This window comes from Argopecten irradians, chromosome 16 (genome assembly GCF_041381155.1).
Source record: "Argopecten irradians isolate NY chromosome 16, Ai_NY, whole genome shotgun sequence".
Lineage (NCBI taxonomy): Eukaryota > Metazoa > Mollusca > Bivalvia > Pectinida > Pectinidae > Argopecten > Argopecten irradians.
This window is the reverse complement of record NC_091149.1, coordinates 26,770,495-26,787,673: the sequence shown is the minus strand read 5'-3', so window position 1 is coordinate 26,787,673 and position 17,179 is coordinate 26,770,495. Positions and strand designations below refer to the sequence as shown.

The 17,179-nt window shown below is 35.6% G+C and overlaps 1 protein-coding gene and 1 pseudogene across 1 annotated transcript in view; one reads left to right on the top strand and one right to left on the bottom strand.

Annotated features, from left to right (window-relative positions):
* Positions 1-186: 186 nt before the first annotated feature.
* Positions 187-5,458, bottom strand: LOC138310128 (microfibril-associated glycoprotein 4-like; annotated as a pseudogene).
* The window catches only part of LOC138310280 (uncharacterized), a 37,206-nt gene continuing 23,402 nt past the window's right edge, over positions 3,376-17,179 (top strand). Inside the window, exons 1-6 of the mRNA XM_069251417.1 lie at positions 3,376-3,490; positions 10,043-10,141; positions 10,484-10,521; positions 11,012-11,074; positions 12,707-13,114; positions 14,709-16,980. Of these exons, the coding sequence (XP_069107518.1) occupies positions 10,060-10,141; positions 10,484-10,521; positions 11,012-11,074; positions 12,707-13,114; positions 14,709-16,980 (2,863 nt within the window). The 5' untranslated portion in view covers positions 3,376-3,490; positions 10,043-10,059. The remainder of the gene's footprint in view (positions 3,491-10,042; positions 10,142-10,483; positions 10,522-11,011; positions 11,075-12,706; positions 13,115-14,708; positions 16,981-17,179) is intronic.

The window sequence follows — 17,179 nt, the reverse complement described above, 5'->3', positions numbered from 1 at the left end:
AGGTATATATCCCGAGTTACTTGTTTTTAACAAAGATTATCGCATTAGATTCCTCAAAAACAAAACATGCATCATAACATAATGATTTTTTTGGGTCGAACAACATGATTAGATTTACGATACATGACACTTCCTCGTATTGTCCCATACAACAATCTTGTGTAGACTCTCTCTGACCACAAATCCCTAAACTAAAGCTAATGGATTGGTGCAGTTGCACCTTGTAGAGATACCCCAACCTCTTCGTATCACATTTTTGAAGACTTGAGAGAAATAATAAATGACCTTTAAAGTTGATAACATAACACGACGCCATTGGCGAATGTAGTTGTCGGTCCAGGAAAGTATTTTTCCGATTGAGAATCCGACTTATGACATCTTTATACCATCCGAGGGCAACCGTGAAACTTTAAAATTTTTTTTTTGAGCACATTTTGTACCCAGGTATCCAAGTCCTTATCCTTTCGCACTAAAAACGATTACCACTCGCTGATGTACCAGGTACATACTCCTGTAACAATAAATAAACACTTTTTTTTTTTCTTAGGTATGTAAATTTGTGTTTAAATCCATGTCTCTAAACATATCTTATTGGAATAGAACCATCAACGCATTCATGGCACTTATCCTCTTTGTTGGTAGATATTCTTGTGACTCATTATTTTGTGACGAGTTGGTCTGTTTTTTATCTTTTCAAAAGTATGAATGATAGCGCAACAATACATTGACGTCACAATCAAAAACCCTCAAGGTCATATACCTCTGATTTGCAAAGGAACGGAATACACATAACCAACCAACTTCCATAACGTACTCATTATGTAATTGATTATTAATGTCTTCTTTCCTTAATAACAAACAGGGTTATTAAAGGACGACCTCCCGTGAATGCGGCATGTTGAGTTTGTACAGTGTTTTGCGAGTTTTGGAACATTGCGATATGTCCGTTTTGTGTCTCTTATTAACTGAGAAACTTTTGTACTTTTTGATACCGCTATAACACTGAAGCATACCGCCAGATTAGAGTCATATGAGAGTACATCCATGCGGTCATATTATACAAACAATTGGCCAACCACTCGTTCCATTCCTTCAATGCTCAGCGCTAAGCAGGAGCAGAAACTACAACCTATATGGACTATCTTTTGTCTCAATCAGGGGACAGAACCCATATTATTTATCATACGGGAACATGCACAGTGCAATACTAAAGCCCTACGTGTATGACAAGTACAGTTATGTTACTCCATCCGTTAAAAATGAGCAACATGATATTTAGAGTCAGGAGAGGAAAAATGTTAGGTAATTAAGGCATTAGCCCCTGTTTGACTTGTTTGCCTATATTTCACTCCTCAAGTGTACTTGATCGTCTTTGAAATGTCATTTTATTTGTTCTTTTTTGTGTCTTGACAAAAGGACAGATCGCCTCGGATATTCGACAATCTTTTGTTCCCACTGTTAGAATTACTTGTTTGCCCTATATTTACCATTTGGTGTAATTCGTATTCTAAAAACCTATGTCTACTATAACTGTCAACAATTGTTGATATTACTTTCCTTGACCCATACACAACACCATATGATATATGTGTTTTCAAAATAAAATAATAAAATGATAGATATATAAATAAACCCTTTACTTCACATATCAGTTTTTGTGTTTGATTTAGTTTATTATATTTTACGTCATATTAACAGCCAGGATCATTTAAGGACGGCCTTTCGTGTATTACATGGTGTCTTGCGTGTGTCATGTGAGAGGTGCGTGTTTTTATGGAGACTTGTAAGTTTATGGTTGTGTCTTCTTGTATAGTAGAATTCTTGCTCTTTTCATAGAACATATTACATAAATAAATGAAAGCAACTCACCTGCGTCTCCTGTGTATCCAGTTACAAAAAGTCTATATCCATCTTCAGCATTTGCGACGGTAAATACATTGTAGTTGGCAAAGCGAGTCTCATTTTCAAAATCTTCGACATATATCCTCAAGGAGTACCAATCCGACGACGTAAGGTGGTGTAGGTACTGGTTTCCTTACAATACAAACAAAAGTGTTTACGTTACTGATAACGTAGCTATTTCAGCAATAGCTTTATTTTAGAGCTTTTGACCCTTTGAAGCGATGATCGACGTACAACGCTAACATTTGTAAAATACATTTTCGGTATAGAACCGATTTGCGCAAATACATCCGCGCTAAAGAAGCATAATTGACAATTTACATTCGCGCTAAAATTTGACTTTTATCATTTTGGCGATTTTTTAGAGAATAACTTCGTTAAAATGTTTATGTTGTTTTTTTTTTTTTTTTTTTTTGTATATCATTTTTATAGCCACGAATGGTTATAATGCTAAATCATCATTGTCCGTCATGTTTAAAATCGCGCTACATTAAAATGGTTACATTTACAGTAACTTAGCTGACATCATTTATTTTTTCAAATTTATATATAATGAGACCTTTTAGACGGTTATACTTGATGTATTTATGCAAAAATTAAAGCGAGTTAATAGATATTTTTTAAAGAGATGTTTATTCTGTTCGTGGAATGCATGTCAAACTAATGAGAAAATGGATATTGCGCTTCATACGCTTCATAGAGAATGTATGATTTCATATAATAAACCATAGGATTATAAGACGTTTTATCAGACTATTGTAAGAAAAAAAAAAAATATATTAAACGTCTTTTGCAGCTTTGAAATAACTCAATCGTGCAAAATAAATTCTATAACCAAAAATCACCCGTTATGTGACCCTTTTTTATGATAATGTTGGCGAGAGGCGAGATGATTTAATATGCATACCTAATATTTTTATAAATTGGGCTTTAAAGAAAAGAATTGATTCATGACTGGATCGATACGGTGATCTTAAGGAACCAATTCTAGTAAATGTCACTGAGAAGACAAATGTTTATTTCTGATTTGTGAAACAAATACATTCATGACTTATGAACAAATAGTTAAATAAATTAAATATATGTCAAGATGCCTTACCTAGCCAGAATTCATGATTCAGGTTTCCGAACCCGAGAGAGTATTCGTCCCATATCCTATAGAAATCAGTAGATCCATTCACCCGTGTCTGCTATAAATAGGGCAATTAATTTTCATTCCACTATATTCACTATACATGAACGCACAACAATAACATACCGCAGTCTCCCAAAACACGTACCACACCAGTCATACACGCTACACAACGCATATATTGGAGGCCGTCTTTATATGACCAAACTGTTAATAGGACGTGCATTTAATCAAACAAACAATCAATAGATTCCGCTGCCCCGATCACTATTGCGGCATATTACTGAACCCATGTATGCAGCCATTGGGTCTGTTGTTATTTAAATCAGCTCTGTGTGTATAACAAACACCGCTGCACCGACATGGTCATTAAAAGTATATTAATGTGTATTGCCGTGTACTGCCGGAATTGTTGTTAAGGTGCGCAAGCTGACTTTTAGAGTTAATAGGGAACAGGTAAGTGGTTGTATGTGTTATGAGGAATATACAGATATAAAGGAAAACAATCATTTTTAGTTGTTAATCAATATTTCAAAAATATCTGAGACATTTCAGATTTCAGAGATTTCACATTATATCAGACCAGTGTCTTCCTCTACAGCTGTGAATAACATACCCCTGTATAAACAACTTTAAGTCTAGGTCATCATGGTTTTTAGCTTTGCATATGTTAATAAATGTGTATAGGCAATACAAATGTTACTCCTCTCAAAGCTTAAACGTACAGCATAGTTTGAATGAACTAGACCCCTATATAGTCTTTATTATCTGCTGGACGTTATCTAAAAATAAAAAAATACATATAACATGTTGGATCCTTTTTGCTTTGTAAATAATGCTTTTTTTCTTTGTATATATGTTTGTGTTTATACGCACTGTTTTGTTAATGAAATATTCAAGTCACCTCGATCAACTTGTTGTTCAGAATGTTAACAGTAATACAAATGATTTACTTATGAATTCTAAATATATGTCTCCTTGACATACCTTTGCTACGATTGTCATTCACCACTGCTCCAGTATCAGGACTTATCCCCCACTCACTGCTTTGAATTATATCCTTGGTATGGGAGCGGTGGTAGATGGCAATTCTCAAAACATTATTATCTCTGACACCTCACTGAACACATCTTTCGCGTATATAAAGTGTACTATTATGTGATTTTGCATCCTTCTATTATGTGGTGAAATCCATCCAAATCCAGGCCCGAACCAAAACATTCAGCTAGAAAATAAATCTTTATGTCACATAAATATATGTTCATTGCGTAATAAGCTCCACATCCTTGAAGCCGAATATTCTGATTTTGACATATTATGCATATCCGAGACACACCTCGGTACTACCATATCCGATATTGATATTGCATTAGAGCACTAATGGTCATGTATTAAGGAGGGATAGAGATAACAACGGTGGTGGTGTACTTATATACGCTAAAACTAACATCAACATTAGACGTAGGTTAGATCTTGAATGTAATAATCTTGAATTGATATGGTCTGAAATCACAACACATAATAAAACTGTTCTACTTGGCTGTTTATATCGACCCCTAATTCCTTAGTTAATTACTGGGACCTACTTGATAATAATATTAATAAAGTTATAGACACACAAAAAGACGTTATTCTTGTAGGTGATATAAATCAGGATATGTTAAATCTTACTCCTAATTCACATCTTCACAGATTTTTACTAAAATACGGATTAGAAAATACTGTTTCTGAACCTACTAGGATTACTTCGTTTTCTTCAAAATCATTAGATGTAATTATCACTAATAATACTAATTTAACGACTAATACCACTGTACATACTCCATCCTGCATACAAAAAGACTCTCTTATACTTTAATAATGCAGACTATGATGGGGCAAATGAATATCTTCGTTCTATTGATTGGGCTGTCGAACTACAAGGAAGTATTGATAATATGAATTATATGTTAACTGATAAAATCCTAGCAGCTATTGACATATTTGTACCTCATAAAACAGTAACTATCAAACCCAATGATAAAATTTGGATGACAAATGATATACGAGTAATGATACGTAGAAGAAATCGTCAACATTCTAAAGCCAAATTATATAACACTCCTACCTCATGGAACAAATTTAGAACCATTCGGAATCAGGTTATTTCTTCAATCCGTGATGCAAAAGAAAAATATCTATCTAAACTTCAGTCCTCTTTAATTGATAAATCTATACCGCCTGGTAAATGGTGGCGAATAGCGAAGTCAGTTATGAATCTTAATAACAAAAATGAAACCGACGCTCCTCTGATTATTAATGGTGATCTAAAACTACATCCTATCGACAAAGCTGAATCATTCAATGAATATTTTACATCTATATCTGTTTCTAATAAGAATGTTGACGATTTACCTCCTGACAGTCCTCAGCCACAGCATACATTTTCAACTTTCGACATTACAGAACAAGACATAATTGATCAACTTCATCTTCTCAACACCAATAAAACTTCAGGCCCTGATACTATTCCTCCTCAATTGATAAATGGTGTCTCTCAGTCAATTATAAAACCTCTTCATGTAATATTTAATAATTCTATATCATCTGGTATGCTTCCTGATGTGTGGAAAAATGCCAATGTTACACCCATATATAAAGGTAAAGGTTTACGAAGTGATCCATCTAATTATAGACCTATTTCTGTGACTCCTATTTTAAGCAAAATTGTGGAAAAAATTGTGTTTAAAAATCTTTTTAACTACCTTTCCAGACATAACATAATCTCCAAACACCAATCAGGATTTTTACCTAAAAATTCAACAACCTATCAACTATTAGCTATATATGACACAATTGTAAAACATTTGGATAATGGCAAAGAAGCGAGAATGATATTTTGTGATATAAGCAAAGCTTTTGATCGTGTCTTTTAATATATAAGCTTAAAAAATATGGAATCGAAGGTAATATGTTGACATGGTTTTCATCTTATTTGAAGAATAGGAGACAGAGAGTGGTCTTTGATGGATTCAAATCTACTTTTAAATCCATACAGGCGGGGGTACCACAGGGATCTGTCCTGGGACCATATCTCTTTCTATTGTATATTAATGATATTGGTGATGATATTTCTTCTAATGTTAAATTGTTTGCTGACGATACTTCCTTAATAAGTCTCAATGAAGGAAATAGACAGGAATCTGCCGAAATTCTTAATAATGATATGAGAAAAATATCTTTGTGGGCTGAAAAATTGGGCATACTTTTTAATCCTGATAAAACTGTATCTCTTCTTTTCTCAAGGCGAGTTGACTCCCAAATATTAATTCCTGATTTATTTTTCAACAATACAAAAATTAATAATATTACCAATCATAAGCACTTAGGAGTTTATTTCAATTCAATGGCAAATTGGTCTACCCATATAAATTATATATATGAGAAAGCATACAAAAGAATAAATATACTCAGATTACTGAAATTCAAACTTGATAGAAAATCACTTCAAACTATTTATACTTCCTTTATTCGACCCATTCTCGAGTATTCTAATATAGTATGGTCTAATTGCAACCAATCTGAGTGTGATATTTTGGAGTCAATTCAGCTTGAAGCAGCACGTATTATAACTGGTTTAAGAAGGGGAACAAGTCATGCTATAATTTATAAAGAATCTGGCCTATTACCACTTATTAAACGAAGACATCTACATCGAAATATAACTTTTTTCGATATATTTAATAACAATTGTCCCTCTCATATTTATGAATAATTACAACCCTCTTTAAATATTAGTGATAATTACAATTTCCGACATAACAGATTATTTAATGTTCCTGCAGCTAGAACCCAGTTATATAAAAACAGCTTTTTCCCGTCTATCATGACCGAGTGGAACGATCCGTCCTGTCCATTTCCTACAATGTCATCTGTTAGATCCATCAAAAGTTTTACAGTAAATACATATATTTTTGATAAGAGAGCTCAATGTATTTTCAAATATGATGGTGATCGTATGTCAAATATTTTATTATGTCAGTTGAGAAATTTTGCTAGTAACCTTAATACGGATATCTTTAATTCTCATCTCAGTGACAGTCCGGTCTGCCTGTGTGGATTTCAAAACGAAGATTTTCTATACTGTCCTTTATACGTCAACCCTAGACGGCTCCTTTTTAACTCTTGGAACCTGACAATGATATACCACTGACAACACAAACATTTTTGCAAGGCTCTGAAAGACACGATATAAACATTAACAAAGCTATATTGGATAAAGTTCAGTGCTTTGTCAGAGATACCAGTAGATTTCGCTGATTTTATTGAATAAATTCCGTTGAATTCGTTGAATATCTTGTCAAATCATTTTTTTTTTCTATTTGTAATGATATGAAGTAGGAGACATTTTGTATATGATGTTTATCAATATCTAGCTTGATGTTTAGGAAATCATCATCATTAACTAAATAAAGCAATTCAGATTATTTATGTATATATCAATATTAATTTGTATGTACTGTTAATATGTAAGGAGAGGGCGTGTAAAGGCATGTTGCCTGTTGCCCAATTCCGATTGTATGTAACATCTGACAATAAAATATTCTGAAATGAAAAACTAGACCGTTATAGGTGTATTATTCAAAGAAGATAGTTACATTAGTATTAAGTTCTTTTACGAAATATTTGAAATGTTACTAATATGCATTAACTCAAATTTAAAATAGATTACATGTATCTTTTGAGGGTTTTGTCCTAGATAAGACTGGCGATTGATGTTGAGTAGATAATGATTAAGCTCATAATTATATGTTCTTGTGTAATTTGAATATCCTCCCTATTTGATTCCTATACAACCCCAGGTTGATATTATAAAATGCACTTTATATCGTTTTCAGTCTATGCATTAAGAATAAAAAACAAACCATCACCCACAATCTGTTACTATTTATAGTAGGATATTAATTGTATTACCATTTAAAAGTTTTATCAATCCGCTATGGGATTTATACACATCCTCATACATGTCTTGTATATGTTATATTCAGAGTCTTTTATAATTATAAAATACTCTTTTCAGATGGTATGTATACAAATGATAAGGATATTCTTCCCAATTGTCACACAATGAAGTTACATCAGAGGTGGCCAGGGGTTTTATAACATTTTGTGATCCCTAGGGTAGACTATTCTGAACCTTCATAGCCACAATATCCACACATGAAAGGTTTTTTTCACACATCGACGTTTTGTTACAAGTTTACATGATATGTTTAACTCATTGTTTACGCAGTGACGTCACATGGTAGCCATGAGATACAATCAGAGGCGAAATGGGTGTATTTATGGAATACACCGATATTGCACCCATAGGTATGAGAGAAGCAAGCAGTGTTCTACAATGGTTTAAATCGTACCGTATTGTTGAACATTACATACAACGGTGTGTATTATCTTGATGTTTGAGAGGACTATTTCGTATATAATAGGTCTGGTGGGGTTTGGGGTATACAAGGGCAGATCTTAATATGAGATTGCATTTCAATGTACACGTAGTCAAACTAATACAATTCCATAATTACCTAAAACTGATCGTCTCTTTGTCGTTATCATTGTTGAATCATATAACGGCTTTAACATGCAGTCTTTCAGAACTGCATGTTTTCAATCCGAATAAAGGATATGAATTGTAGTGGATTTTGTCCAAAATAATTTTAATCACGCGATGAATTCTTATATTACAACTTAGTTCTTAATTGAAAATAAATACAATAGTGTCTATTGGTCTATAAATAATCTGTTTATATTCAATGTTCTGATGAACTTAAAGCCCCAGAGAAATAAAGAATCAAACTGAATTATCTATATATACTGTACAGGCATTGAGTTTCGCCAGTGTGCCTATGGACATAAGAGTATATTGTACTAAACAAATAAAAGTCATAAGGACTAGGTGTTGAGTTAAATGGTTACCATGGCAACTAGAGAGGAAATAATAGAAAAAAAATACCATCATAGATGAATCAGGGATGTACTTAATATTTCAAATACAATAGATTAATTTTATAACACAACATTGAAAATTTGATTAATTTGGTTGCCAATAAGGGCCCAAACCGTACATGTTCTTTATTTAGTTTTAAAAAATCGATAGATTTGGGGACTCTATTCCGTTATTCTTTCTTACTAGAAATGTGAAGAATTAGATTTCAGTTTTAAAATATCTACGTGTTGTTTTATACCGTGATCTGCATCATCTGTCAATTAACCTCATATCCGAGAAATACACATGAGTATTTTTAAGACACAGCAGACTAAAAATTCGTGCATGTGTGGGAAAAGTATGAATTTGAAAGAAAGTGACAGATTTCAATCAAACTATTTTAAATTCAATAAAACTGGTCTTGAAATGCTATCAAATCATAGGAACGACAAATTATCATTAAATATGATAACTGATAAATCAACTTGAATCCAGTATGCCGGACTGTGCGATATATGTATAATGATTTTTCGCATATTGATGCACAGCTAACATATTGACATGCATGATGCTTATTAGCTCACCTGGCCGAAAGGGGTGGCGAGCTTATGTCATGCCGCGATGTCCGTCGTCCGTCCGTCAATTGTTCACAATAATTCCTACCAGTAATAATGGCTGAATAAATATTGACCGCATAAGGATGGAAGCTTCCGGTAAAGAAAGGGAAACAATCTTATATAAAAAATGGGCCTGGCCCCAGGGGAAATATAGCATATATAGCATGAGACCCAATAGGGAAAATATAGCAAATTCTTTAAACTCCTTCTTCTTCTGTAGAAATGAAGGAATTTGGTTCTGATTCGGTCTGAAGCTTCATGGGTGAAGAGGAACCAATCTTGTATAGACGGTTGGTCTGTTCCCCCGGGGTCTGGGGAGTGGGGTCCAATAGTACAAGGTTATGTTCTTGCCAGGGAACAGGGGAGCGGTACAGGGCCTCTTCCTATTTTACTATAAAATGAATAAATTCTATATGTGTCTTGTTACAGTAGATAAAGAGCTTGGAATGGATATTTTAATATCTGGCATTCCCAAAGGCTTAAATACTGCATCAGTCGCTAAGTATATCCGGAAGCGCGTGGAGACAGGTAGGTATTTACCGATATATTAGTTGTTTCGTTATCGCTTTTTGGGAAACATGGTTGTCAATGAAACTTGATTCAGAAATATGATTACATTCTCCTATTAGCTTTCCAGAAAATGTCTTAAAGCAATACTGTTTAAAGCAAAAATCAACTTATCAATTATCAAAGCTGTCGAAAGTATTTTTTACTTTATTCAAGATTCATCGACTGATAATGGATTTCTTACAGAAAGTACAAGTAGAGGTAAACTTAACACGAGGCGGGTCTCACGGCAGCTATAACGTTGTTCTCTTAGTAACGTTTGTGACGTACATTTCCTAACAAAACGATATTTTATATCCACAGTTGCCCAGGTGAACAATATTAGGATATACTCCGGCAAGGTAACTATGTTGTCGTTAATTATTTACAATGGAATGTGAGACAAGTTGTCTTATGTTACACCAAAGCGATGAAGCTATATATATAGGAGGCTGTAGTGTTATTAAGTGACATTGAGAACAACTGTAACAGTTACACTTGGTTTTGTTTTGTTTATTATATTTACGTCCTATTAGCTGTCAGGTACTCGATGTGTGGATGTCTGTATACTGTTGGAGGCTACGGTATATTCGCGCTTTGTCTCCTTGTAATAGTGGAACGTTCACCCTTTTTATAGTGCTATCTTACTGAAGCATACCACTGAAGACATCGGACAAGCACATTTGACCCGGTCACATTATATTGACAACCGAACACTTATAGACAAAATTTTGGTTTGATTGTTTGCAAGTAAATAACCCTACCAAATTTGTAAAACTGATAAAACCGATAAAAAGTTCATATACACTAAACACAGATTCGTTCTTTAAAAATTTTGTTTCATTTTTACAGGGGAGGGGCTTCATCACTTTGTTTGATGAGACGTCGACAGAATGTGTGCTGGCCATGAATAATGTAAGGCAATCAGAAATTTATATATTGTTTTTTAAGAATATGAAAAATTAAATAATATACATACATTTTTTTTCTGAACAAATCACTATTTCTCCTCTAATAGTCCGATAGCTAGATAGTGTCATTTTGCACATCAGCCAATAATACACACCCCCACACACAACAATCACACCTCAACGAACAAATGATAAACATTTACATTTCCGTTTTCACTTTCCTATATAACCTTACTAACCGGGCAATCGTTTACACTTGCGTAAACGCAGAGGGGCTGCTGTGCAAGAACACAGACCGAAACGCTGACTTCCGCCCTTATGTGAATGTGCATCCGGTTAGGCCAAAATATATGCCATGACAAAGGTTCTATATCAACATCAGTTTGAATGCAATGGAAAGCATTGTGTTAATATTTAAAAAAAAAAATAAAAAAATGAAAACATATGGAATAAATGGATTAAAAACGATAAAGTTATTGTGGAACTATATTTTATTTACTCCCGGAACTTGACACATTTTCCCGCCAAATTGGAGCCAGCTGTTTCGCGATTCCATCAATTACTCAGCTGTTCCATCAATCGTATAACGTGGAAAAAACGAAGCTTTATTTCACCGGAACACTAAATTTAAATGAAATGGTCGGTCGAAAAGTAAATATAAGGAATGTTTTTAATTTTTTGTTGTTTACTGGTGTATAAACTGCATTTTTTGTATACATATTTCAACATGACGCGTCATTTAAAATATCTGTACAAAAATGCAGTTTACACACCAGTAAACAACAAAAAATAAAAATCATTCCTTAAATGTGGTCAGCGTTAATCCTAATTTATATGTTTTTCTTATAAAATTTTTGTAATCGTCAACGTTCTAAATTTTGACATCGATTTCGTCTTATTTCTACACGATCCATAACATCATTCATTTTCAGAATCGCTATGAATCTTTAAACAATTTCGGCAGATACATATATCGGGACTTTAAACTGTATTTTTGACAGGCGTCAAAAACGCAATTTCGACAAGATTGTAAACATTTTTATTTCTAAAAGTTGTATGGTCTGTGACTGTATTTTTGGATTAGAAAAGGTATTTAAAGTGCTCTACATATTTTTCTTCGCCTCTTTTTAAACTTTCGATATTTACCGACTTTTGTTAAGTTCGTATTCGCAAAGTAAATAAACAATTAAATTAAAAACAAATTATCGTGTATAAGTTTAAAATAGCTCGGAAGTATCCGAGCTGGTCCGATCTATTCCGATCTGTACGGGTATTGCCGATATTGACCACGTGATACGGCTCGGGAGGATCCGATCTATACGGGTATGGCCGATGTCGGTCACGTGATTCTACTCGGTTTTCCGATGTTACCAGAAAGTTTGAAACATGGAGTTGACTGTGGCGGTTCTTTCAAAACGTGTAATATTTCATGCGACATTTACCGCTATATCTATATAGTTTATTGGTGCTTTCGTATTCACATATTATATGTTTTATGAGAGTTTGTGGTGGTGAAAATTACAAGAAATACAACTTAAAACTCTAGGTTTTAAATCATCTTTTAATTCAGTTTATATTACACAGTTAATATCTATAATCTATAATGTCATTATCACGTTTGGATAATTATTTTCAGGATGTACATATCAATGGCAGCTACATCACATTTCAAAGAAAACAGGGAACGTGTAAAAAGAAGTACAGGAAACCACCGGACACAAAAAGTCATAGTGTTTCTGACCGGAGGAGGTACACGAGTCGCAGTGTTTACGGGGCCATACCAGAACACCCTTCCATTCCTGTTAAGAGGATGGATTCGGATATTGGAGGCTACAATACATATGAGGCATATCATCACGATCAACCGTCAACAGATACTTTATACAGCATTCTACAACAGGAACCTTCACGTCGGAGAAAGCGAAGAAAACGACAATGGACAGGCGTCAATAGTTCAACCGTAACCCCAACACCATCTTCACGGAAATCCAAGAGGATAAAGAAATCCCTTCAAAAGAAGAGAAAAGAACCAAGACATACAAATGTAAGTACATGCGGTAATTGCACGAATCAAGAAGAGCTTTCAATATGGTATTTACACCAAAAGGTACCAACATCTTGATACTTACAATACAATAACACACGGGCCTAACGAACCCTTGTGGACCAACGGAATTACTTCGTAATAAGCAATGTTCGATATAATATTTTGGGAAATGGATATAGCCATGAATACCATGTAAATGTGTTTGTTATAGACGTATATTTACATTTTCACTGCAGTTCCACTATATAACCTTACGAAGCGCAGTTGGCAGTGATATAGACTATGAACTTCAATCGCTTCTGATGACGTCACGGAAAACGGCTGTTCAAATGGCTGTTCCATCCTTCACGATAACGAATGATTAATTCATTATAAATACAAAATCCTTTGGTATTTCAACATAAAATTGTAGCCAAATGTAAATATAAGCATTGAACATCTTTCAGTTGGCATTCATAGCTAATATGAATGCCATCTGGACAGAGGCAAATTCAACATGAAGCGCTAATCACGATATGAATCAACCAACTGATGAAAACAAACATTTGCTTATAAAAACACTATGAATAGGCTATGAATACAACGAATCTCGATCAGCTGATTTGAAACATCACGCTAGTTTCATATCAATACGAAATAGTTCCCCACAATATTTTAATGTATAATCATTAATGTGTTGTTTCTTGATACAGAATCAACTATGTGTTACTGTAATAAGTTGATCAAATCCTATTTTATCTATAATTCTTGTTTATCGTTTGTTATTTGCAAAAAAAAATGTCGACCGGAAGGCGGAAGATTCTAATGTAAATATATGGATTGAATGTATTTTTCTAATTTTCATAGCGACTTTGAATAGCAGAAGCTATCTACATATCTTCCGAGGTAAGGCGCTCCACGGTATATGTAAATATCTTTTGATATCCATAGCCACTATGAAAATTAGAAAAAAAAAAATACATTCAATCCATATGTGTCATGTTGAATAGTCTGTTGGTTCTGTGTGGTGTGCTGTAGATATTTGGAACCCAAACACAGAATGGTAGCTTTAATGACAACTCGTACATGGTTTCAATGGGGTTTTATAGCAATAAACCATAGACATTACACACCAATCATTTGATAATCGGATAGTTAGTTATTTCTAAATTCCCGTACTATAATACACGTGTTTACTGTACTTACGATGCATAGGTTTTAGTTTTACAAAGTTATATTAGTACTCAAAAGGAATGTTGGCAGGACACACGGTCAGACCAAAAAGCCAGGTTTACAATTTCATTTTTTCAGTGGAATAAGTGATAATAATTTTTTTCACATGTGTTTTTAAACATAACATTTAAACATACATAAGATATTAAATACCAGAACTATTTCAGATAACAAATAAATTTATATTGCAAAAGTTGCTTGTGAATGATTTTCAAAACTTAATCCATGAAAACTTTTTTGTTATCAATAGATTAAAAAGGGAAAAAAACATGTTTAAATGTTTGCCCAGTTATGGCACATATAATTTTAACAAGAATTAGCACAACAAACTAGTATCCTTTCATGAATCATGTAATGTGCATGTAAATTATATTTGCAGAATCCGCCACGCAAAGAAAACAAAACACCAGTGAGGAATATGTCCGTTTCGAAAATTGGCAATGATAATACAAACGTCACAGAAAGCTCACTTTGCCTCTTGTCTGATCATGATCAACTAAGTACAAAGTATCCCTCAAACGATTCCGTTGCCAGGTATCTAGGCCCTCTGTCTATATCTTTGACAACGTTAACTGATCAAGAAGACCAGGAATGTGACGAGAGAATCAATCTGTCAACCATTCATTTTTACGACAACCAAAGGTATCTATTCAGTCATGATGTAGATAAAAACTATACCATTGGAGATATAACATCAATGATCAGTAAACGACTTATGATGCCATCAAGGTCTTATATGCTGTCATATAACGGAAAATTGATCCACAGAAGCCGGATTCCAAAACTTGAAAATAATGGAAACATTCACATCATTGTAAAGGGGAAAGGGGGCATGAGAAAAAGTGACACAAAACCGCAATCAGGCAACAATAGCGAGACCGTCGGTCACACTTACTCACCGCAACCAGGCAACAGTAGCGAGACCGACATTCACAGTTCACCATCGCGACCAGGCAACAGGAGCGAGACCGACGGTCATACTTCATCATTACAACCAGGAAACAGTAGAGAGACTGTCGGTCATACTTCATCGCCTCAACGAGGCAACAGTGGCGAGACCGTCGGTCACACTTCATCACCACAACCAGGCAACAGTATAGAGACCGATGGTCACACTACTTCACCACAACCAGGCAACAATAGCGAGACCGTCGGTCACACTTCATCACTGCAACCAGGCAACAATAGCGAGACCGTCGGTCATACTTTATCATTACAACCAGGAAACAGTAGAGAGACTGTCGGTCATACTTCATCGCCTCAACGAGGCAAAAGTGGCGAGACCGTCGGTCACACTTCATCACCACAACCAGGCAACAGTATAGAGACCGATGGTCACACTACTTCACCACAACCAGGCAACAATAGCGAGACCGTCGGTCACACTTCATCACTGCAACCAGGCAACAATAGCGAGACCGTCGGTCATACTTTATCACCGAAGCCAGGCAACAGTAGAGAGACCGACGGTCAAACTTCATCACCGCAGCCAGGCAACAGTAGAGAGACCGACGGTCACACTACTTCACCACAACCAGGCAACAATAGCGAGACCGTCGGTCATACTTCATCATCGAAGCCAGGCAACAGTGGGAAGACCGACGGTCACACTTTATCACCGCAACCAGGCAACAGTAGAGAGACCGACGGTCAAACTTCATCACCACAACCAGGCAACAGTAGAGAGACCGACGGTCACACTACTTCACCACAACCAGGCAACAGTGGGGAGACCGACGGTCACACTTTATCACCGCAACATGGCAACAGTAGAGAAACCGACGGTCACACTTCATCACCACAACCAGGCAAGAGTAGAGAAACCGCCGGTCATACTTCATCATTACAACCAGGCAACAGTAGAGAAACCGACGGTCATACTTCATCATTACAACCAGGCAACAGTAGAGAAGCCGACGGTCATACTTCATCGCTCAAACCAGGCAACAGTAGAGAGACCGACGGTCACACTTCATCACCGCAACCAGGCAACAGTAGAGAAACCGACGGTCACACTTCATCACCACAACCAGGCAACAGTATAGAGACCGATGGTCACACTTCATCACTGCAACCAGACAACAATAGCGAGACCGTCGGTCATACTTCATCACCGCAACCAGGCAACAGTAGAGAGACCGACGGTCAAACTTCATCACCACAACCAGGCAACAGTAGAGAGACCGATGGTCACACTACTTCACCACAACCAGGCAACAGTAGAGAGACCGACGGTCATACTTCATCACCACAACCAGGCAACAGTAGAGAGACCGACGGTCACACTACTTCACCACAACCAGGCAACAGTAGAGAGACCGACGGTCACACTACTTCACCACAACCAGGCAACAGTAGAGAGACCGACGGTCACACTACTTCACCACAACCAGGCAACAGTAGAGAGACCGACGGTCACACTTCATCACCGCAGCCAGGCAACAGTAGCGAGACCGATGGTCACACTTCATCAACACAACCAGGCAACAATAGCGAGACCGTCGGTCACACTTCATCACCGCAACCAGGCAACAGTAGAGAGACCGTCGGTCACACTTCATCACCGCAACCAGGCAACAGTAGAGAGACCTTCGGTCACACTTCATCACCGCAGCCAGGCAGCAGTAAGAACACTGACGATACATCGAAAGGTAAACTACCATTTTTTGTTTATCTAATGTTATATGTGCCGTATTTTTCATACTCACAAATCAAGATAAGCTTTAATATGTTATTCATCACTAAAAGTTACTTACATTTTGAAAATTACAGTACTTTCAATGCATTGGTTTTTTTACAAGTAGAAATAAGAGCAGAAAATGCTTTTTAGCAGTACTGCCAGAAGCCATT